Consider the following 24,366-nt stretch of genomic DNA (forward strand, 5'->3'; position numbering starts at 1 on the left):
TTCTGCATGCCTCTGGAGGGTAGAAGAAGGGCCAATGGGGTAGACTTTGGCTCAGTGCAGGAATAGTTTTCTGTTGGTTACACATGTCCCTGAAAGGAGTGAACTGCCTCAAAAAGTAGTGATTTTGGATCTTGAAGACAGCTATGCCTAGGCAGATGGTTGCCGTTGTATAAATGATCCTGGGAAAACCCCCACGAGACTAGACATAAAGATCTCCAAAGCTCTCCCAACTTTAAGGCCCTGGTTTTATATCTCACCATCTCTGTGCAGCAAACATATTTCTTGACCATCCTCTGTATACCAAGAACAGTGTGGGGATGTGGAGAACTCCAGTCACTCTCAGGGAATACCAGACATGCAAACAGCACCCATGTCACAGGGTGACAAGAGCTGTGATGCATCTGGGTGTGTGAAGTCTCAGAGCCCCAAAGAGGGCCCACCCATCAACCCTTGGATGGCAATGCCTGAGCAAGTCATTAAATGGGAGTTGGCCAGGTAAAGAATAGAGGTTAGGGCATTGCAGCATGAGCGACGGCCATGTGCAGAGGCCTAAGGGAGAGACAGTGTGGGTGCAGGTGGATGGGAACAGAATACAGTGGAGCAAGAGCTGGAGCAGAAAGTTCCTTAAATGCCAATCTGACCATTTGAATTTAGGAGTTTGTATTAGTCTGTTCTCATGCAGCTATAAGGAAATACCTGAAACTGGGTAATTTATAAAGAAAAGAGGTTTAATTGACTCACAGTTCTGCATGGCTGGGGAGATGTCGGGAAACTTACAGTCACTGCAGAAGGAACCTCTTCACAGGGCAGCAGGAGAGAGAATGAGTGCCAGCAGGGGAGATGCCAGATGCTTATTAAACCATCAGATCTCATGAAAACTCACTATCATGAGAACAGCATGGGGGTAGCCACCTCCATGATCAGTTACCTCCCACTGGGTCCCTCCCATGACACGTGGGGTTATGGGAACTACAAAATGAGATGTCGGTGGGGACACAGCCAAACCATATCATAGTTGAAGCTTGGGCGTAACCTCATCTGATTTGCATACTTGAATGGTGGCTCAAATGATAAGTTTGAGGATGGAATGATGGGTTCCAGATGAACCTTCTCTCTGAGTCTCAGGGCTCTTACTTCTAATATAAGGGACTTGCACTATTCCGCAGTATTCTATGATCATAAATTCATTTCTTGTCGTTCTTTATAATTGTATTGGATGGTCAGGCCCATGGTGCTCTAGGCCTTACCAGCCTTTGTGTACAGATGGAGTCACATTCACAGCAACACCCAGATTTCACTCATGCTTTGCTTCCTTGTTCTGCTTCTTAGGACCTCCAGATCCCCACAAAGATCTTACCCAGTTATTCCTGGGAGCCTCTGGGGATGCCTAAAGGGAGCTCCTAAACTGACCCCTCCTGCTCTTTATCTCATACTCCTTGTTGCCAGTGTTAGCTGAACCCACCTGAGGGTAGTGCCTCCCCATGCCAGTCCTGCTGGTGCCAGTGCTCTCCATGACAATGCTGAGGTCCCTGCCTTGTGCTGACGTTCCTGAATTGCAGCTGTCACTGCACTTTTCTAGGTTTTTCACTGCTGCACAGCCACACTGTTCCCAACAAAAGTGGGGGCAATGGCCTACTTCCTGTGGGTCATTTACCGTCACCTGGACAGTGAGCAGTACTAGGCAGGCCCTGTGTCTCACACGATCCTTCTTGCAATAGCTCCTTTGTTTCTGCCTATAACCCCAAGGCTGTGGAACCAGTACCTGAGGGAGACACCAGGGTTTTCCCTCCATTCCAGTTTCCCCCAGGATATCCAAAGGTCCTCCTTCTCCTGGCCCGCTTTCCTTTAGCCGAAGATAAGAAAGATAAGGCAAAACAAACTATAATCCTAGCAGCTTTACCCACCAGATCATTAAACAGACGTGTGCCTGATACTCTTTTTGTTGTTACTCATTACTCTATGCCTGGCTCAGAGCTAAACCCTTCTCATAGATCTCCAACCCTTGGAGGGACAGACTGTTAACATCCTCATTTGTAGATGAGGGTGAGGCTAAGAGGAATTAAGTAACTTGCTCAAGGTCAAACAGGTGACAGAGCCAGAATTCCAAACCAGCCTAGTCTGGAATATTCCAGATACCACACTCTTCACAGGTTCCCAACACTTGAACATAAACACTCAATAATCTGTATAATACATCAAGTGCCCACTTTTCTTATTGTCATCTTTGTATTAATTCAAAATTGGCTTTTGTATCCAGGGCTGGGAAGAAACGGTGGATGCCGCCATTTCCCACCTGTTGAAGACTTGCCTGTCGAAGAGTTCTAAGGAGCAGGCTTTGAACCTCAACAGCCAGCTGAACATACCCAAAGACACAAGCCAACTGAAGAAACATATCACCTTGCTCTGCGATAGATTAGCCAAAGGTGGCCGTCTCTGCCTAAGTACCGATGCAGCGGCCCCACAGACCATGGTCATGCCAGGTAAGAGCTCTGTCCATGCTCCCTAATCACAATTGTACTTCTCCTAAATTAGAGGAATGTGCCTGTGGTTGTATTTGGGGTTTAAATTTCATATTAAAGTGATGATAGCCAAGAAAATTGATTTCACGTTTCCCCTCTGACATCCCAGGGTAACCCCTTGAATAAATATTCCTGAGATATTTGCTTGCTAGACATTTCCAGAATGGTATGTCTTTTTTCTTCTCTCTGCTTTTAAATGTATGATCCATTTTGTTTTGCTTCTAACTAATAAAAAGTGGATTAGAGGATAAACTATTTTTAAGAAAAAGTTTTACTAAATGTGATCTCGTGATACAATATTTCGTAAATGTAAATAGCATGATATAAGCAACTAATGTAATCCAGATGAGTCCAGTCTCTTCTGCTGTTTGCTTGGATTGTGGTCATCAGAATAAGGGGGAAGAGACAAAGTGAAAGACGAGGATCAAGAGATGTGAGCAGGCTTCAGAGCCCAGGCACCCATGGGCCAGCAAGGAGAGAGATTCCACTTGCCCCTCCATGGGCAGTCAGTGATGGTCGTGGGCACCCAGGGCTGTCCTTCCCATGGTCATAGGGGCTGAGCAGTCAGTCGTGCAGCCCTCAGGTCTCTTAGGCGCAGCAGTTCCCAACTCCTGCTTCCCTCTTCCTAGCCTCTCTGTGGCAGCAGCAAGGAGCATTACATCAATGAATTAATTGATGCAGCAGCTATAGCATCTCTTTCCTCCTACAGCAAGAACCACAGTGTGGGAAGTGGTGTGGTTTTCTCTTCTTCCTTCTTACATGCCTTTCTTTACTTCCCCGCCCCCATTCCCTCTCTGGTAGTCTTGCTGTTGCTTCCTTTTCCCCCTCACTCAGCATTCCTAGAAGTGAAAAGGAATGCAAGTGAAATTGTAAAAGATAAACATGGAGACAGCATAGCATGATCTAATAGGCACAGACTGTGGAGACAGACAGAACAATGCTTGGATCCTGCCTCTTTTTATCCATTACTACTTATATGACCCTGAGTATGTTACTTTCTTTTCTAGAGTCTTCATGTCTTCCTAAAAAAATGAATGTAATAATGCTTGCCCTGCCGCTGGGGCCCTATGAGTTTATCAAGCACCTAGCACAATGCTTGGAACAGAGACACTCTCAAAAAATTTAAGCTGTAATTATTATCATTGTTATGGATATATGCATGATTCAGCCTTTAAATTTAGAGGTGGAAAAATAGCTGGTTTGGGGTTATGGATTCTATATGATTTGAATATCTTTACCTCAACTATACATAGGTAGAAGCCAACTTTATTCCAAATAATATTTTTTATTTGGCCTTTTATAATAGAAATGCTTTTCCATAGAGAAATAGTTCTGACGTTGTTTGCCTTCATTTAGAACCTCTTTATCTTGCCCTGTAACATCCTCTTAACTGTTCCACTTGTTCATCGTCTGTCCACTGTTACAGGATTGTTTTCCTAAGAGATATTTAGGCTTAATGAGATAGTAAATGAAAACTATTCATTATAATCAGTATCAGTTTATGACTCTCCCTCCCTGCTTGCCCACAGGAAAAACAAAGGAGACTTGAGGGAAAAGGGCAGATACATTAATTTTAAAAAAAAGAGAGAGAGAAAAAATTTGAAGAGGGATGGGATGGCCCATCTGATTGGCTGATTACCTGTGAGTTCAGGCTGCAGCAGCCCCAAATTCTCTTCTCAGGTCCCTGTCTGAGCTTTCCTGTTCAGGGATCCTCAAATCCCTGTCTTAGTCGTTTTTGTTTAAATAACTAGATTTGTAAGTAACCTAAGGGCTGTGTCCGTATCTAGGATGTGGAACATTTTAAAACCTCAGTGCAAAGTTTTTAAATGTATGGAAGTAAAGGACAGAGAAAGAAGGAAAAGAAGGAAGAGAGAAAGAAATGAAAAGAAGAAAGATGGACAGTGTGTTTGTTCACAGTCCAGGGCGGGCCATCAGTCAGATTTATGCCTGGTCTAGCTGAGTTCGTTCTGTTGGAGAGATTCAGGCTGTGTGCATGGGCAATCAGGGTCACAGTCGCAATGCCTTGCCTTTACTTGCCGACGACCCGCTTGCCACTCTGTGGTTGAGTGGCTCTCCCTCCCACTTGTCTTGATCTAATCAGAATAGTGAGGTTTTAAAAAATTGTTAAATCAGCACTTGTTGTCATTAACATGCTTAACTATTGCCTATACTACTTTTCTTCCCTATAACTCAGATTTTTCACATGCTTTATCTCTGTATTGGCATATTTTTGAGGTAGAAGAGACATGTAGAATTATTGCTGTCTTACAAATAGAAAATGGAGGCAGGGAAATTGAAATCTCTTGCCTTGGGGTTTCATGGTTACTGGAAGGGTTAGATCTAGAATCCGAATCTCCCAGCCCACTGTGCTTCCCTCTAGGCCACACAGAGCACAGTGGTACAGATCTGTTTTTAACCAGAGCCTCCTCCTGTGTAAGCTATTCTTGATTCGGCCTTCCCCCCGCCCCCCGCCTTCCCCCCGCCCCCCGCCTTCCCCCCGCCCCCTGCCTCCCCCCACTCCACTTAAATTGGTCTAGCAGTGTGAAAGCAAAAGGGCAGAAATAGTTTCACACAGTCTCTTTTCTTTTCTTTGCTATGAGAAATATATTAAAGATTTATCTTATATTTGTTTTGTGCTTAATTTTTATTATGTCCAAAGGTGACATGATAACATTATCATGAGTATTTCTTATTAAGAAATACGGTGAGGAGTTATTTCTGCTTCAAGCCTGTAATTGTGCAGTTTACAATGTTGGTTTAGTTCCAGTAGTTGTATCAGAATATACAAAGTGGCATATTAGAAAGGACTGGATTACTGAATAAGCATAAAGGCTTTTTTTGCAGAGATGATCTTTTTTTAAGATTTAGATGGGACCTTCGAAATCGTCTGGTTCACCTCCCTCACTTAACAGCTGAGGTAACGAAGGTCTAAGAAGGTGAAGTGAATAAGTGCTCAGTATTAAAAGGCAGGAGTGTGTGTAATTTTGCCATGTTCCCTATTAAATTGCAGATGGATAAACATCTCAGAATAAAAAACCTTTGGTCTTTTCTAGCCTCATGACTTTATGAGCCCAGCACCTTGGCTGTGCCCTTTTTTTGCTCTAGCGAAGGCCATGGTGACAACATCCTCCCTGGCGTCCAGAGTTTGAAAATCTTTCCCAGTGGGAATTACCTTATGAACTTCTTTGCCTTACATTTCTCTTGCTTGACTTTACCAATTCTCTATCAGTTTTTCCCTTAACCTTTTCTGGTGAACTTTTTGTTGTTGTTGCAGAGCTATCAAATTTATTTCTCTCATCTGCAGCTCTGGCGTTCACATCTTTCTGCTGGTGAATATAGCTTGTAAGGAATCTACTTTCGTTAAATATCTATTTTCCAATCTCAGCTGTATGCATTCTACTCTTAGAGCAGAAGTCACAAAGGGCCACCTGGTTAGTGTTTTTTAAAAATCTGAGTGTAAGTGATTTAGTGGTCTATCTGGCCTTTTCATGCATATATGTTCCCAACCTTCTCCCTGCAGCTGCCTAGGACTAAAAGACTTGCTGTATTTTGCAGGAGGCTTCCTTTTATAACCTCAGTATCTAGGGCAATATTTCAATAGCCCTAATTATAGCAAAGATTTGAACCTCTCAAGCATATATGCAAAACTTAATGTATACATGAGTGGGCCTAACTCATGATATTTGAAGACTTATCATTTTAACCTCATGAACACTGGAGCTTTTGTCACCTCTGTGCTTTTGTTAAACTTAATTTCAACTAGGTGATGCTTTGCCTAAGAAATAATATAGATAAGTGATGGCCCATCAGATAGAAGCTTGGAGAGCAAATGCTGTAGGCACCACAGCAGGGCAGGCATAGAAAGCTGGGCAAGGAAAAGGGGTGTAAAGACAATCCAGGCTGATCAGGTGCCTCAAGTGAACATTCTCTTAATGTGATCAAATGACTTCACATGTCATAATGGGCCGTAGCTTCAGCTGTATTTTCTTTCACACTGCCAGATTCCTGGGCTAAAAGGAAGCCGAGAGGAGGGAGTAAAAGGAAGCAAAGAAGATTTGATAAATAAGATTAGGTATCTTATATAATCCATATATTTTCATAGATATGGATTTAAAAAGTTATCATTTTGAGATGTGGTAGGGACCACCCAGGAATTAGCATTTTGTGCATCTTTATTGTATTAAGTGGATGGGCGAAAAGACAGTATGAATCTGAATACAGAGTATAAATGTGAATAAGATGTCTATTCTAGCCTTTTGAGAGAGAGATTTTAAATTCTTTTTAGTATTTAAAACTTGAGTCAATGACCTTTTGCCTTGAGGATTTGATAATATTTTGAAGCTACTTCCAATTGGCCCATTTCAACTGAATTTAAATTTAATTCTTCCAGGTGTCACTTAGATGCTCAATAAGACATTTGGTGTTTACTTTCATATTGTCAGTATGATTTAACTGTTGGTTTTACACTTTGAATTTTTATAAGTTTGAAGTCATTCTTTAAGGAGATTTAGATGACTTAAATATACAAAAATGGCTTCTGAGCCTGTTTTTCCTACAGAGAATACAATACTTTATCTTGACATTAAAAAAAAAAAAAAGGGAGTGAGTTCCAAAATGGGAAAATGCTATTGTGAAGTGGACTTCTCATCAGAAGTATATGGGTTCCATAGCTAGGTTGGCCAGTTATATGATATGGAACAAGTTACTTAGTCTGTCTACTTCTTTGTTTTCTCAACTATAAATAGGAAAAATAATGATACTTCACTATAGATTTGTTGGCCAAATTAAATATAGTAGTACATGGAAAATGCTTAGCAAGTACCTGACACATAGCAAATTCTCACTAAGTGTGAGCTTCTGTTACTAATAATAATGAATACTATTGTAAAATCCCGAAGGAACTTGGGAGAACTTGACAAAAGGATTCTAGAGTTCAATTAGAAGAATAAAATTATAAGATTATACAGGTGTGAGTTTCCAGCCCAAGCTGAGGTCTGAGGGGAATTGATGGGGTAGTGGGTAGCTGAAAGAACACTTGAGAGACCACAAGTAGGTGGGACATGGCTTTATTCAGCAACTCACTCACACTGTTGGTGCTGCATTTATGCACCTCCCAGACAATAGTGGCTCAGAGCCAGGTGATGAGCCCTCCCATGTTATGGCTACATAGATATGATTATATAATGCACAGGATTGTGCACCTGCACTCCAATCCTGCTGTGTCATTGCTGTGCCGGGTGTGTACCTTGGCCTGTACTTGACTGCAGTGCAGCCATTGTCCTTATAACAGGAAATTTTTAAAAAGAAAGAGTGTGTAACATTTGCCTTTTCAGATTATTCATTATTAAGCAAAAGTGAATGACAATAGTGCATACTCAACTTTGGCCTTACAGGCACCTTTACAGAAAGGGTCCTTTTAAGAAAAAATATTCCGAGGCATGATCTGTTTTCCTAGCAGTCTCTCTTAGTCCTTTGATATGCAAGTTATTTTCATCAGAAACATCTATCATGTCATCATCATTGTCAATTTTCTTTTCTTTATTGTCAACTGAACTGACTGCCAGATTTTCACTGCTCACTGGCCTTGCGTGTGACAGGCACAGTTCTCCAATAACACTTTAACTGCGTTAAACTTGGCATAATTTGCAAGATTTATAGTTTTCCTCTACAGCCAATTCATGTTGTATTTGCAGTAATTTCCTACAGTCAGTGAGGGATTAACCAATAAAATGTTGGTAGCAGGCAGAGATTCTTCTAGTGTTAAACGCAGGAGGATATTTGAGTGCAGACTAATTTTAGAAGTGGTCAGTTTTTGAGTGCGTATCCTTGTGTTATGCTTTTGCTTTTCTATGATTATAGCAACTGGGATAATTAAAACTTCCTTAAGCAGGAGGATCCACCCTCTTCCCCTCAATTATATATGTAAAAACTTAGAATGTGTTAACCTTAACTCTAACCACATGTGCTAATGTGATGTTTCAAAGCAATGAGGAGAGGACAAGATGAATTAGTTTAAAAATAGTGTTGGAAACTGGCCAACCATTTGGAGAGAAGAAATAGATTCCCTACCTCATCCCATATCACACAATACATTTCAGACAAATAAGGCATTTAAATTCAAAAAAAGAAATTTCATAAATCACAGAAGGACATAAAGGTGGATACATTGATATGGAAGCAGGATAGGCCTTTCTATGTAAGTTAGCAGAGGCAATAAACAGAAGACTGAGCTTTTGTTATAGACTTCTCAAAATTGGGTCCAGAAGAATATAAACCAAGGTGTGTATTAATGATAACTATCCCTGCGTGTTAGAATTACAGGTGGTGTCTGAGTCTCCTCTTGCTCTTTCTCTTCCATGTATTTTGTACATTTTCTGAAAATGACATATATAACTTTTGTAAAAAGGCCCCGTGATAGAAAGAACCAACAGGAAAACAACTATATAATTGTATCAGAAATGGTGGTAAGGAAACAACAAGGGCCAATTCATAAGTCAGGAAAATTAATTTTTTTCAAAAGGAAGTAAGTTATTAAAAGGGCAATGACCATGTGTTTATGGAGCGTGTTTGTATTTCAGTTCTCATGAACTAACCCAAGTCCTTTGCAGGACTGCAGAAATGTGTGCAGCTGTTTTTTGGATTCTCTCCCCTCCCAACTCTGTATCTCCTCTTGAGCATAGGCCAAGTCATTCAAGTTATTGATCTCTGACTAATGTTTCACCTTGTCAAAGTGACTCCATAATTTTGCACTTTGCTGATAATCCATTTTACTACTTTGCAGCATTTTACAATGAGACAGGTTTCCTCATAGAACATTCTCATTCCTTGGCTTCTCATTCTCTCATTCTCTGTGGCTTCTTTTTCCCTTTTCTGTCTCCTGACTATTGGTTTTCCATCTTCATGCTCCCCTGGACAGTCTCATCAAGCTACCACTGTAATTCGTATGCCTTCTGGTTGGCCTCTCTTCCAAGCTCCACGTGTCTGCACCAATACTCCTTCAGGCAATTCCACATGCCTGAAGGAAACTCACCTCCTTCTGTATGTCTGATCTCAGTGGATGATGTTACTCAATGCCCAGGCCAGAGGCCTCAAGAAACAACCTTGACTCTCTGTTTCTCTTACTCTCCATATTCAGCCAGTCACCAAGACCTGATGATGCTACCTCCCAAATATATCTCTTTTCATGGCCCACACTACTATTTCCAACCCAAATGCCCATCAATCAATGATAACACTCTTATCGCTTATTTAGACAGTTAAAATGACCTATCATTCATCTCTCTGTGTTAATATTCTGTCTTCATTTTCAGTGCTACCATAAAAAATATGACTATTTGTAGCAGTATTATAGCCAAAAAGTGGAAATAATCCAAATATCCATCAACTGATAAATGGATAATAAATGTGGTATATCCATACAATGGAATATTCTTTAATAATAAAAATAACTGAAGTTCTAGTACATACTACAACATGGGTAAACATTAAAAACATTACGGTAAGTGAAAGAAGCCAGTCAGAAAGACCTCATATTATTATAAAGCCATTCGTATAAAATGTCCAGAATAGGCAAATTCAAGGTGACAGAAAAGTATGTTAGTGGTTGCCTAGGACTAGGAGTAGGGGAATGAGAAGTGATAGCTAATGAGTACAGAGTTTCCTTTTGGGTAAGAAAAATGTTCTGAAATTAGATTGTGGTGATATGACTATACTAAAAACCATTGTGTATTTTAAAATGGTAAGTTATATATGAATTATATCTCAATAAACTTGTTTAAAAACAACATTTTTTAGTGTAAAGATAAAACATGTTCTTTGTATATTTTTAGAAAATTCAGGTGAACCAAAAGAAGAAAATTTGTTTATATTTCTGTAAGTTATTGGGGTACAGGTGGTATTTGGTAACATGAGTAAGTTCTTTTTTTTTTTTTTAAGACAGAGTCTCACTCTGTCACCCAGGCTGGAGTGCCGTGGTGCAGTCTCGGCTCACTGCAACCTCCGCCTCCTGGATTCAAGCAGTTCTCCTGCCTCAGCCTCCTGAGTAGCTGGGATTACAGGCGTGTGCCACCATGCCTGGCTAATTTTTGTATTTTTAGTAGAGATGGGGTTTCACCATATTGGTCGGGCTGGTCTCGAACTCCTGACCTCGTGATCCACCCACCTCGGCCTCCCAAAGTGCTGGGATTACAGGCGTGAGCCACTGCACCCGGCCCATGAGTAAGTTATTTAGTGGTGATTTGTGAGATTTTGGTGCACTCATCACCCATGTATACACTGCACCATATTTGTAGTCTTTTATCCCTCGCCCTCCTCCCACTCTTTCCCCCAAGTCCCCAGAGTCCATTGTATCATTCTTATGCATTTGTGTCCTCATAGCTTAGCTCCCACATATCAGTGAAAACATATGATGTTTGGTTTTCCATTCCTGAGTTACATCACTTAGAATAATAGTCTCTAATCTCATCCAGGTCACTGCAAATGCTGTTAATTCATTCCTTTTTATGCCTGTGTAGTATTCCATTATATATATATGTGTGTGTGTATATATGTGTTTGTATATATATATACACGTATGTATATGTGAGTGTATATATATATATATATACACATGTACACACACACACACACACACACACACACACACACAGTTTCTTTATCCAGTTGTTGATTCATGGGCATTTGCGTTGGTTCCATGATTTTGCAATTGTAAATTGTGCTGCTATAAACATGCGTGTGCAAGTATCTTTTTCAAATAATGACTTCTTTTCCTCTGGGTAGATCCCCAGTAGTGGGATTGCTGGATCAAATGGTAGTTCTACTTTTAGTTTTTTAAGGAATCTCCACACTGTTTCCATAGTGGTTGTACTAGTTTACATTCCCACCAACAGTGTAGAAGTGTTCCCTGTTTACTGCATCCACGCCAACATCTACTGTTTTTTGATTTTTTGATTATGGCCATTCTTGCAGGAGTAAGGTGGTATCCCATTGTGGTTTTGATTTGCATTTCCCTGATCATTAGTGATGTTGACCATTTTTTCATAGGTTTGTTGGCCATCTGTATATCTTTTTTTTGAGAATTGTCTATTCATGTCCTTAGCCCACTTTTTGATGGGATTGTTTTTTTTTCTTAATGATTTGAGTTTGTCGTAGATTCTGGATATTACTCCCTTGTCAGATGTATAGATTGTGAAGATTTTCTCCCACTCTGTGGGTTGTCTGTTTACTCTGCTGACTGTTCCTTTTGCCATGCAAAAGCTCTTCAGTTTAATTAGATCCCAGCTAATTTACATTTGTTTTTATTGCATTTGCTTTTGGGTTTTTCGTCATGAAATCCTTGCCTAAGCCAATGTCTAGATGTTTCTGCTGAGAAATCTGCTATTAATTTGATAGGTTTTCCTTTATAGGTTACCTGGTGTTTCTGTCTCATAGCTCTTAAGATTCTTTCCTTTGTCTTAACTTTGTATAACCTGATGACAATGTGCCTAGGTGAAGATCTTTTTGCGATGAATTTCCCAGGTGTTCTTTGAACTTCTTGTATTTGGTCTAGGTCTCTTGCAAGGACAGGGAAGTTTTCCTTGATTATTCCCACAAATATGTTTTCCAGGCTTTTAGAATTCTCTTCTTCCTCAGGTACACCGATTATTCTTAGGTTTGTTCGTTTTACATAATCCCAGACTTCTTGGAGACTTTGTTCATATTTTCTTATTCTTTTTGCTTTGTCTTTGTTGGACTGGGTTAATTCAAAGACCTTGTCTTCGAGCTCTGATTTTTTTTCTTCTATTTATTCAGTTCTGTTTCTGAGACTTTCCAGAGCATTTTGCATTTCTGAAAGTGTGTCCAAAGATTCTTGAATTTTTGATTGTTTTTTCTTTAAGCTATCTATTTCCATGAATATTTCTCCTTTCACTTCTGGTATCATTTTTTGGATTTCCTTGCATTGGGCTTTGTCTTTCTCTGGTCCCTCCCTGATTAGCTTAATAACTAACCTCCTGAATTCTTTTTCAGGTAAATCAGGGATTTCTTCTTGGTTTGCTGGTGAGCTAGCGTGATTTTTTTGGGGGTGTTGAAGAGCCTTGTTTCATCATATTACCAGTGTTGGTTTTCTGGTTCCTTCTCATTTGGGTAGTCTCTGTCAGAGGGAAGGTCTATGGCTGAAAGCTGTTGTTCAGATTCTTTTGTCCCATGGGGTGTTCCCTTGATGTAGTACTCTCTCCCTTTTCCTATGGATGTGGCTTTCTGTGTGCCGAACTATAGTGATTGTTGTTTCTCTTCTGGGTCTTAGCCACCCAGTGAGTCTACCTGGCTCTGGGCTGGTGCTGCGGGTTGTCTGCACAAAGTCCTGTAATGTGAACCGTCTGTGGGTCTCTCAGCAGTGGATACCAGTGCCTGTTCTGGTGGAGGTGGTGGAGAGTTCAATGGACTCCATGAAGGTCCTTAGCTTTGGTGGTTTAATGCTCTATTTTTGTGCTGGTTGGCCTCCTGCCAGGAGGTGGTACTTTCCAGAAAGCATCAGCTGTAGTAGTGTGGAGAGGGACCGGCAGTGGGTGGGGCCCTAGAACTCCCAAGATTATATGCCCTTTGTCTTCCACTACCAGGGTGGATAGGGAGAGACCACACAGGTGGGGGTGGGACTAGGTGTGTATGAGTTCAGGCTGTCCTTGAGGGGGTCTTGTTGCAGCTGCTGTCTGGGATGGGGACAAGGTTCCCAGGTCACTAGAGTTGTGTACCTAGGAGGATTATGGCTGCCCCTGCTGAGTCATGCAGGTTGTCAGGGAAGTGGGGGAAAGCCAGGAGTCACAGGCCTTACCCAGCTCCCATGCAAACTGAAGAGCTGGTCTCACACCCACCATGCCCCTGCCAACAGCCCCGACTCTGTTTCTAGTCAGAGGGCGAGATGAGCTTGAAAATTTGCCTGAGACTATCCACCTCCCAGCTGTGAGAGAAAAGGGCTTTAGTTCTTCCTCTGCCTGTAGAGTCTGCATGCCCAATTTGTGCCCTCGCCCAAGTTCTGACCAGGAGGCTTCTTGTCCCTGGCCTTTCTTGTTCAAATTGTTACAAAGTTCAGCTAGAGAATTCCTTCTCCCTGTGGAGTTTTACCCCCTGTTCCTCTGGCCACCCTCCCAATGGATCACTGTGGTGCCAGGCAGAAATGGGCTGCTTGGGGACCCAGTGAGCTCCTAGGGCCTTTCTGCTGCTTCCTCTATCCCCATATTTTGCTTGGCGCTCTAACTTGACTCAGCTTTAAGTAAAGTCGGAAACTTCTCCCACAAACCTTCAGTTTCTGCAGTGGGGGTGTGTGTTCGGGACAGGAGGGGCTCCCTTTCCCGCTTCTGCAGTTGGGGCACTCACAGTATTTGGGGGGGGTCTCCCAAGTCTTGCTTCCTTGAGGGGGTCTGTGGGTCCTCGGGATTGCTGGTTTGTTCTTGCAGGCGATCTGCAGCTAAAATTCACAATGCAAGCCTCCCCGTGCTGCTCTGTCCGGAGCTGCAATCTAGTCCTGCCCCCCATCTGTCATGATCCCCTGAATCGAAAATTTAAAATCATTAATAATCTAACCATTCTGAAATAGATATAAATCCAACTATTATTCAATATATGTAAATGTTTGTATATGTGTATACACTCACTACGTATGTGTTTGTATGCATATCCTTCTAGACTTTTTTCTTTGCATATGTGTACATTCTGTTTTATAAAAATTGGATCATACTATACCTACTGCTTTATAATCCTTTTTTTTTTTTTTTTTTTTTTTTTTTTGAGACGGAGTCTTGCTCTGTCGCCCAGGCTGGAGTGCAGTAGCACGATTTTGGCTCACTGCAAGCTCCGCCTCCCGGGTTCATGCCATTCTCCTGCCTCAGCCTCCCGAGGAGCTGGGACTACAGGCGCCTGCCACCGCGCCTGGCTAATTTTTTGTATTTTTAGTAGAGACAGGGTTTCACTGTGTTAGCCAGGATGGTCTTGATCTTCTGACCTCGTGATCCGCCCACCTCGGCCTCCCAAAGTCCTGGGATTACAGGGGTGAGCCACCGCGCCCGGCCTATAATCCATTTTTTAAACTTTCATTAAGTTATTTCATTATTAAATAGCATACATTTTTTAAAAAGCTACATACTTAACCAGTTCCCTTTTTCAAACATATAAACTGCTTCTGATATTGGTATGTACACAATTACTTAATGAATATTCTTGTAGCTAAATCTGTGTACATCCTGATGAATTTATACTTTTCCATGAATATGAATTGGAGCTGGTTATATTACTTCCCTGCTTTAGAAGATTTTATAGTTGCCTCCTATCTACCATATTAAATTGAAATTTCTAAGCCTGAAATACTATGTTCTTTACATAGAAATACTATGTTATTTTACTAGAACATTATTTTTCTAGCCATATCTTCTACATTTTCTTCCTTAAGACCTTTTACTGATATTGAAATACTCATTATTCTCCACACACACCATGCATTTCAAGTTTCTATGCTTTTAAAGAGTTCCCTTGGCCTGGAGAGGCAGTCTTGACCTGGTGGTAAAATTACCGCTAATTTCTGAAGACCCAGCTGAAATGATGTTCCAGAACGCATTCCCTGGTCCTCCTCCTGGAACTGCTAGTAAATTTTCCATCTGTGCTCCCTGGTCCCCTGAGCATATGGCTGTTATAGTACTTGTGTTATAGAGTACAATCATTTAATACATTGATTCCATGCCTCACCCTCAGGTAGAAGATGTTGGATTGTATTCTGTTCTTCTTTATGACCTCAATACCCAACTTGTGCCGCAGTGCAGACACACACACACACACATATAGTTCATGCCCACCATGTATTTTTTTAAAGTTTTTTATTTTGAAATAATTATAGACTCGTGGGAAGATGCAAAAATAGTACATACAATCTCATATACTCTTCACTCATCTTCCCCTAATGGTGACAGCTACAGAGCTATAGTTGGGGGCAAGAAGAGGACTCTGTAGGGAGCAGTGAATTTTAAGAAATTCACATAAGAGATGGTATCACTACTGTCAAAGATAGCAGAAGGTCAGGAAGGATCTGTCTATAACTAGAAGAAAAAATATAGGAAAGCAAATGGAAGAAAAAGTAGGCTATTGTCAGGGTTTTAATTTCTTCTCTTTTTGTTTTTCCCTTAAAAGACATTTAAAGATGTTTGAAGTTCAGGTGGTATAGCAAGATGAGAGTGCCAAAATCCAACGTTTGTGTTAAATGGAAAACCTTTGGGAGGCAGAAAGAATAATCTAGAATATACATAGACTGAATAAAGTTAGCATTTGAGAAGAGAAAAAGTGAGAACCTAGATATATGCTGGGTATACAAGAAAAATTTTTTTTAAAAAGGAAAGCTTAGTGAAGTCTAGCCACATAGGCTTTAGAGAAGTAAAGTCTTATAATGGTTTTTGACAGAGTGAGAGGGGTAAATGGTCAGGTTATACTTAAATCACATTAAAGTTGATTTGCAATAGCCATTGTGGAAAGGACAAGGCCAGCCATTTAGCAATTGTGCAGCTGTTTATTTTTCTGGAGCCATACCTTTTCACTTTCATAGTTCTTTTACCTCCTTGTTTTGAAACATTATTGTTTCAAAATTGTTTTGAAAGTCAAGCTATAGTTTATAAATAAAGAGGCGTTCAGTTATTAATAGTATGCTCATTCTTATCCAGTGTAACAGGGAGTCCATAATGAGATGAATGGAAGATTAGTGGAAAAATATTTGAATCTAGGATTAGAGTTGGATTTGACAGAAGAAGCAATTAGGAGCAACTGTAGGGAAAGGTCTACCATCAAAGACCTCATAGAATAACATTCTCCCTATGTGTACTTAGCAAATACTTGTTGATAGACATGCTGGCTGGTAACTAATTACAATGTGATGACCAAAGACCAGCTTCTTGGAAGTAGGGTTGTTAATACAGGAATGGAATACCAGGGGAGTTTGAGTAATTTCCTTCTCAGCAGATGTTTATACTAATGTGGATACTCAACAGTCTAAAGATAATTTGGGGGAAAAAATCTGTCTAAAAGTAGGGGGATAAATTAAATAGCTTTTGAAAGACATCACTATTCTTATTTCTTTAATTGTCATGTAGATAACTCTGTAAAATGCCCATTTTTATCTTCACCCAGCTATAAATGTGAACTGCCTTTTCTTTTCTTTTTTTTTTTTTATTATACTTTAAGTTTTAGGGTACATGTGCACATTGTGCAGGTTAGTTACATATGTATACATGTGCCATGCTGGTGCGCTGCACCCACTAACTCGTCATCTAGCATTATGTATATCTCCCAATGCTATCCTGCCTCCCTCCCCCCACCCCACCACAGTCCCCAGAGTGTGATATTCCCCTTCCTGTGTCCATGTGATCTCATTGTTCAATTCCCACCTATGAGTGAGAATATGCGGTGTTTGGTTTTTTGTTCTTGCGATAGTTTACCAACAACAGACAAACAGAGAGCCAAATCATGAGTGAACTCCCATTCACAATTGCTTCAAAGAGAATAAAATACCTAGGAATCCAACTTACAAGGGATGTGAAGGACCTCTTCAAGGAGAACTACAAACCACTGCTCAAGGAAATAAAAGAGGATACAAACAAATGGAAGAACATTCCATGCTCATGGGTAGGAAGAATCAATATCGTGAAAATGGCCATACTGCCCAAGGTAATTTACAGATTCAATGCCATCCCCATCAAGCTACCAATGCCTTTCTTCACAGAATTGGAAAAAACTACTTTAAAGTTCATATGGAGCCAAAAAAGAGCCCACATCGCCAAGGCAATCCTAAGCCAAAAGAACAAAGCTGGAGGCATCACACTACCTGACTTCAAACTATACTACAAGGCTACAGTAACCAAAACAGCATGGGACTGGTACCAAAACAGAGATATAGATCAATGGAACAGAACAGAGCCCTCAGAAATAACGCCGCATATCTACAACTATCTGATCTTTGACAAACCTGAGGAAAACAAGCCACGGGGAAAGGATTCCCTATTTAATAAATGGTGCTGGGAAAACTGGCTAGCCATATGTAGAAAGCTGAAACTGGATCCCTTCCTTACACCTTATACAAAAATCAATTCAAGATGGATTAAAGACTTAAACGTTAGACCTAAAACCATAAAAACCCTAGAAGAAAACCTAGGCAATACCATTCAGGACATAGGCATGGGCAAGGACTTCATGTCCAAAACACCAAAAGCAATGGCAACAAAAGACAAAATTGACAAATGGGATCTCATTAAACTAAAGAGCTTCTGCACAGCAAAAGAAACTACCATCAGAGTGAACAGGCAACCTACAAAATGGGAGAAAATTTTCGCAACCTACTCATCTGACAAAGGGCTAATATCCAGAATCTACAATGAACTCAAACAAATTTACAAGAAAAAAACAACCCCATCAAAAAGTGGGCAAAGGACATGAACAGACACTTCTCAAAAGAAGTCATTTATGCAGCCAAAAAACACATGAAAAAATGCTCATGATCACTGGCCATCAGAGAAATGCAAATCAAAACCACAATGAGATACCATCTCACACCAGTGAACTGCCTTTTCTATTGTCCTATGAAATAGCACAATGGAAATCTGAACTCTGTATAATTTTCAGTATTCTTAAAAATTGCATCGATTTGCCAAAAGATAGAGTATCTCAAGAACACTGGAGTATCCCTCAGGAAGATATTTAGCTCTGAGGTTTTGTATCACATCAAAAATAACTTTTCTCACATATTCTACTGGCATTTGGTACTGTTTTGTCTTCAAATATGAGGATGAAAAAGTTGATATTTATTCCAGCAGATTCTGGCTCTAAAAATAAAATCATGAAGGGATTTCTACTGATTCATATAACAATTTTTTTTCAACTGTTACTCCCAACTTCTGCTACCTCAGTGTATCTATCTTTTATAGTACGGTTTTCTGAGTCACCTAAAACTTACAATAAACATACTTCCTGTTTCTTTTCCTTCAACTTCTACTCCCGGTATCTGCTCTCTCTCTGAGAAATTCAGTTTCCAGCAATAAGATGAATGTTTCTGTTTTCAGTGTAAATTTGTGAATATTATTAAAGTTTTATTTATTTTGTATTTTCCTTTAGATTTTAGGGTGCCTAGATAAAGTATATTAATTACTTACAAGCAACTCATCCAATCAATTACTCATGTGAGACAGTCATTAAGACTTATTTTATATTGCATTATTTTTATTTAAATTTTTCAAATATATGCATAATGTGAGTATCCACAAGTAAATGGGGCAGACACAACAATTTGGCCTATTCCTCTGGCTTAGGCCTTTTAATTCTGGCCAATATAACTGGCCTAAAATAGGAGCAACACTCTGCTTCTGACACTACTCAGCCACAACATGCAAAGATGACGTTCTTTAGAACTGTCATGCTGAATGAAGCCAGATCTATGCTGCCAACCTTTAAAAAAAAATCTTTTCATACTAAACTTTTTCTAAAAACAATTTTAGTGTGTTTATTCCAATAAATTGTTGGAATAGTCAAGTCCTGATTTATGTGTCGTGTGGATATTTTTAAACAATTAAAAATTAAAATGAAAAACAATTGTCTTGTTCCTGGTGGTTCTCAGAACATATGAATATCCAATTCTAAAAAGTAAACACCTTTAGTTGTATTTCTGTGTACAGGATGTCTCAACTCTGTATATTATTTAAAATTTAGCCTTTTCTTTTAGAAATGCTTAATTTTTTATTTAAAAATAATTATTTTAGTTAGCTAGGGTTTTTGTATTCCTTTCAAGTCTGCTTTCTGAGCCATACTCCAGTGTCATGTGGAAAATGTTACCAAAAAAATAAAATGATGTCACTTTAACTTTCAGAAGTTATGATTTATGCTAATACCAATAGGATGGTTTTTATTTAGTACAGGTGTTTGCTTGTTGGTTGCTCTAAGGTATTTTTAGCATTTGTTAAAAATAGGCTTGGGAGTGACTGCAATTGTAAAATAAGAAGCAAATACATTGTCCTCGTAAGGATCATAGCAAGGGGGTGCCAGGCCCCAGTTGACTGCCGCTATAGTTATGAGCAAATGTGGTGATAGATATTAAGGGCTCAGGTGTAGGAGTCTGGCTGGGTTTCAAAGAAAAATAAAATTAGTTGCAGCAGTAAACGGAGCACCTAATCAGTATATGTGACTATGTACTGTGTAAATAAATTACCTGATATTTTTACCTGCTTTTGAAAGAGATGAATCTTCCCTTTCAAAATAAGATAAGACACCAGATTGTGATCTTCTTTAAAACTTAACCTATTAACTCATGGAAAATCACTTAGCTGTGGAAACTGTACACTTTGTACATTATTTCCATTGAAAAACACAACATATACCAAGCCAAGACTGAGACCCCAAGGTGAAATTTTTTGAGTGCTTACTATGTTTCAGGCATGGTTCTAGGTACTGGGGGCACAGTGGTAAATCAGACTAATCCAAGCCCTGCCCTCAGGGAATTTATTATGTTCTGGCAGGGGACGGTCAATATACAGGGAAATAAATTTCAGACAACGAAAAGTGCAGTGCAGAAAAGTACATCAAGACAAGGAGAAAGAATGCCAGCTGTTGACCATTTGTGCCACATCTTTCTTATGACTTTTTTTCAGTCATTTGGTGAAATGAGAGGATGGCATATTGTATTATTTGAGACAGATTCCTTTTGTGATGGTTAAAATAATTATGTTTGGCTGTATAATATAATATTATAGTTTAGTTTATTACTGTTAATAGTAATATTATTGGAGTACCACAGTTTTTAAAGTTTTCTGATCAAAGAATATGTTTCAATTTTAGAAAAGAAGCCAAAGCAATTCTTGAGAAGTGTTCCTAAAAAAATAAATTAGATAACATATCTGTAGTGATCATTGAAATGTTTTGTGCCATAAAAGAATTTTCATATTATTGTTTTATCTTTATTTTGAGTTTTTTATTTTTATATTATATCTTGAGCCACTGTTAGATGTCCACTGTCTGTTGACATCAGCTTACTACACTATAATATCTGATAGCAGAGACTTTATCATTCATTTCCACATCTCTAGAATCTAATACAATTGGAACACAGAAGATGCTCAACAGATCGAGTAGATTTGAATTGAATCACTTACGTGAACATTATTCCTTCCCTTTCTCAGTTTCTTAGCAGTCAGCTCTCTAATCCTCCCCACCTCACCTTCCAACACATCCACTCCACTTCCATTGGCCCCTCCACCAGCCCTTTGTGCTCTTCCCTTGAAACCCCATGGGTTTCTCTCTTGGATTCCTTGTCAGTTTTCAGCCCTGAGTCAATCTTTGGCTTTTCTTAGATCAACTCTGCAACTGGAAATTGTTACTAAAATTAATTATAAAACTACCTCCTTTCTGGCTGTGTAACTTCACCTGGGCCCTTCTGTGCTAATCTGTTTCATTTACTTGTTTCTAATTGATTTCCTATCTCATTCCCAACAGAAGTTAATGCCTGTCATTTTGCTCAAGCTCCAGTCTCATCTCAAACTGTGCAGAAGACCTTACTTCTACTGCACTATGAAAGTCAAAGCAAACTGCCCTTCCCATCCATTTATTTCAAAATTTATGTGTAATTTTATTAATCTTTCATCTTTCTGTTCTTTCTCAGAAGACGACTTGGTTTTAGGATTAAACTTAGACTTGTTACCGTGGCCTGCAGAACTCTGCTTCTGTCTGTCCATCCACTTCTCCACCAGCAATTTCTTCACAATTCTCCTTGCCCATTCTGCTTTACCCACACAAATCTTCCTTCACTTCTACTCACCAAGCGTTTTCCTGCCTCTGGTTTTGCATATGCTGTTCACTTTGCCTTGAATACTGTCCTCTATCCATTCCCAAACATTCCCTCTCCTGTACCCGCCCCACACTGTCTCACTGGCTGACTTATAGCCATTCTCAGATCTCAACTTAAAGATGGCTTTTCTGTAAGATGTCTTCTGTGACCCCTATTATTCTCACTCATGGTCTCTTGGACTTTTTCTTTATAGCTGAAGCATAGTTCATAATTGCATCTTCATTGTGGGCTATTTAATATTTCCCCACCGTATTCTAAGTTTCATGAAGAGCTGGACAGTGTCTGCGTTAGCTACTATGGTATAGCTTAGTGTCTGCCATGTAATGGGTGTCCCAAGGAAAGCTGATGAATGAACTGCATCCTCTCCCATTTCCTGTTTTCCTCAGGGACCTTGTGGCCTCATATTTGTCTCACTTGACCTGTCTACTATATATTTTCTGCTGTCTCCCTCCCATTTCTAATCTTTGTTCACTTTTCCTCTGTTCCAGTAATGCCCTCTGACTCTTCATGTTATATTAACTATCTTATTTTCATTCCCTTCCAGACCTACAAATTGTACCAATTGTACTGTGGCCTCTTAAAGATAAATTTGGAATTAAGCTAAATAGCAGCATCTGTAAATAATTCCTCTTTTGGTCAAGAGAACAGTATTAGGAGCATCAATATTAACAAATGTAGAGTTCTTAAAATGGGGAAAGAATGTTTACTCATGAATAGGACAATTTTTAAAAGTTTAACAGATTTTTTTAAATGCTACTGTGTGCTGGGCTCTATGCTAGGCATTGGGGTATGATGACTAACAAGAGAGACAGGATTCCTACCCACAGGAGCTTACATTCTGGGGGATGAGCCGGATAATAAACAGCTATACAACTAAACATGAGAATTGCAGGTTATATTAAGTACAGTGAAACAATGAGTTGAGAGAGTTTGTGGTGGAGGCTACTTTCGATAGGGTGATTGGGGAAGGCTTCTGTGAGGAGAAGGATGAAGAAATGAGGAAGCAGGGGAATAGCATTCCAAGCTGAAGGAATAGAAGTTAAAGGCCGGGAGGGGAGAAAGGGCTTGGCACATTCAAAAGACACATGGTCTATCTGACTTGATCTTGATGAGGACAAATGGCAGGGAGAGTTAGATTGTGTAATGTTCCTTACCTCTCATGGTAAGGAATTTAGATGATAGTAATCCTATGAGTAGTAGGAAGCCATCAAATAGTCTTAAGTATTACAGACATTACATAATTTGATTTATGCCTTTAAAAATTACTGTGGCTGCTATGTGGGGAATGTTTTGGAAAACAGCTGAAATGGAAACCAGGAGCAGCTGAAGAGACTATTGTAGAAATGTAGGCAAGAGATGAGGTTGACTGGGGTTGTAACAATGGAGATAGAAGCACAAAGATCTACAGTGTGTTTTAAAGGCTAGAATACACAGAGCTTGGTGCTGGATTGTGTGTAAGGGGTGAGATAAAGGGAGGAAGCAAAGATGACTCCTGGAATGTTGCCTTTAGTACCAAGGTGGACAGTAGTGCTATTGGTAAAATGGGGAAGTCTGAGGGAAGAACAGTATGTGTGTATGTGAGTTGGGGAGGGCAGAATCGAAGACTCAGTTTTGGCTATATTCCATTTGAGAGGCCTAGTTGGCACCCAGTTGTAGATGCCAAGTGCTCCAGAGCTCAGGGGAAAAGCCTGGGCTGCAGATGGACTGTCAGGAGACAGCAGTCTATATATGGTATTTGAAACTGAATGGGCTTTCACTTATATGGAGAGAGAAAAGAGAGGAGGAGCTTGATCTAAATCTGGAGGCCTTCCAACATCTAGAGGTCAGGTGGAAGGGCAAGAGCCAACATCGGAAATTGAAGAGAAGCAGCCAAGGAATGAGAAAGAGGAAAACTCTGAGAAAGCAGCCACACAGAAGCCAAGCGAAGGGAGGATTTCCAAGGTCAGCAGATGGAGCAAGGTGAGGGCAGGGGTGGGAGCTTACATACTTCTACCTGAGATTCTTGTAAATTTGTAACATTTCTCCTTTTATATATTCACTCCTTCTCTTTCATATAAAGTTTTAAACCTGTGTTGCTAACTTTTTTAAGTATACAGAATATAGCCAATATAAACACTGTCTGAAATGAAAGAGCCCCTATCTTGTTATTTCATCAGAGGGACACATATCCAGACCCATTCCTAATTAGAATGAATAAACAAGCTTCTTGTTTTAGGTCCAGGCTTTTCAGAATCTGGCTTAATTGTGTCGTCTTCTCCCACTCTTCTTTATCTTGAACACTTAACTACATTTAGGTCAGTTTCTTTACTTATTCCTTCCTTACATTCAGGTACTGTCACAGGCAATGGAAAAATAATGGTGAGCAAAGCAGGCTTGGTCTCTGCCATCATGGAGCCTGTTTTTTCAGATAATGAAGTAATTAAGCAGATACTCAATTACAAAATGAGAGAAATAGTATGAAGGCAAGAGATGATGGAGGCTCAGACTTTGGAAGCAGCAAGCGTGATGAAGAGGAGCAAATGGGTATGAGAACTTTTTCAGGAGATAAAATTGAGAGGATTTGGTAGTTGATTGGAGATAAGGATTGAGGGGAAAGGAGAGGTATCAGAAGGAACCCCCAGATTGCTGGTTCTAGTTGGCCAATGTGTCATTCATCAAGAAGACATCTTTGGAAAAGCATACAGTTTGAGGGAGACAGATCATCAGTTTAGTTTTGTACATGTTGAATTTGAGAGCTTTCTCATGTTTGCTTTTCTTACAGGAAGCCTTCCCTGAATATTCTACCCTTTGATAATTATTCTAACGCTTATCGATTAATTATTAGCTGTTTCATATGCTTCAACTTAATAATTACTGCCAGTATATCTCATTGTCATTTCGTGTCACACTGTGTTTCTCTAATTGCTATGTACGTGTGTTTTAAGTGAGAGTAGAAAATCCATGTGGGTACAAAATACATGATTACTATTTTTGTTTATCTAAGTGATCACACTTGGTAGTGCACAGTGTTATGAA

The 24,366-nt window shown here is 39.8% G+C and overlaps 1 protein-coding gene across 17 annotated transcripts in view; it reads left to right on the plus strand.

The window, feature by feature from the left end:
• The window catches only part of BBS9 (Bardet-Biedl syndrome 9), a 580,067-nt gene that overhangs the window by 400,506 nt on the left and 155,195 nt on the right, over nt 1–24,366 (plus strand). For 16 of the 17 annotated variants that reach the window (XM_063708101.1, XM_055347536.2, XM_055347539.2 and 13 more), the window contains one exon: nt 2,258–2,480. In XM_063708101.1, the coding sequence (XP_063564171.1) occupies nt 2,258–2,480 (223 nt within the window). Of the gene's footprint in view, nt 1–2,257; nt 2,481–24,366 lie in introns of those variants that run through there. The other variant, XR_010134445.1, reaches the window with a different exon arrangement.

Source organism: Gorilla gorilla, chromosome 6 (genome assembly GCF_029281585.2).
Source record: "Gorilla gorilla gorilla isolate KB3781 chromosome 6, NHGRI_mGorGor1-v2.1_pri, whole genome shotgun sequence".
NCBI lineage: Eukaryota > Metazoa > Chordata > Mammalia > Primates > Hominidae > Gorilla > Gorilla gorilla.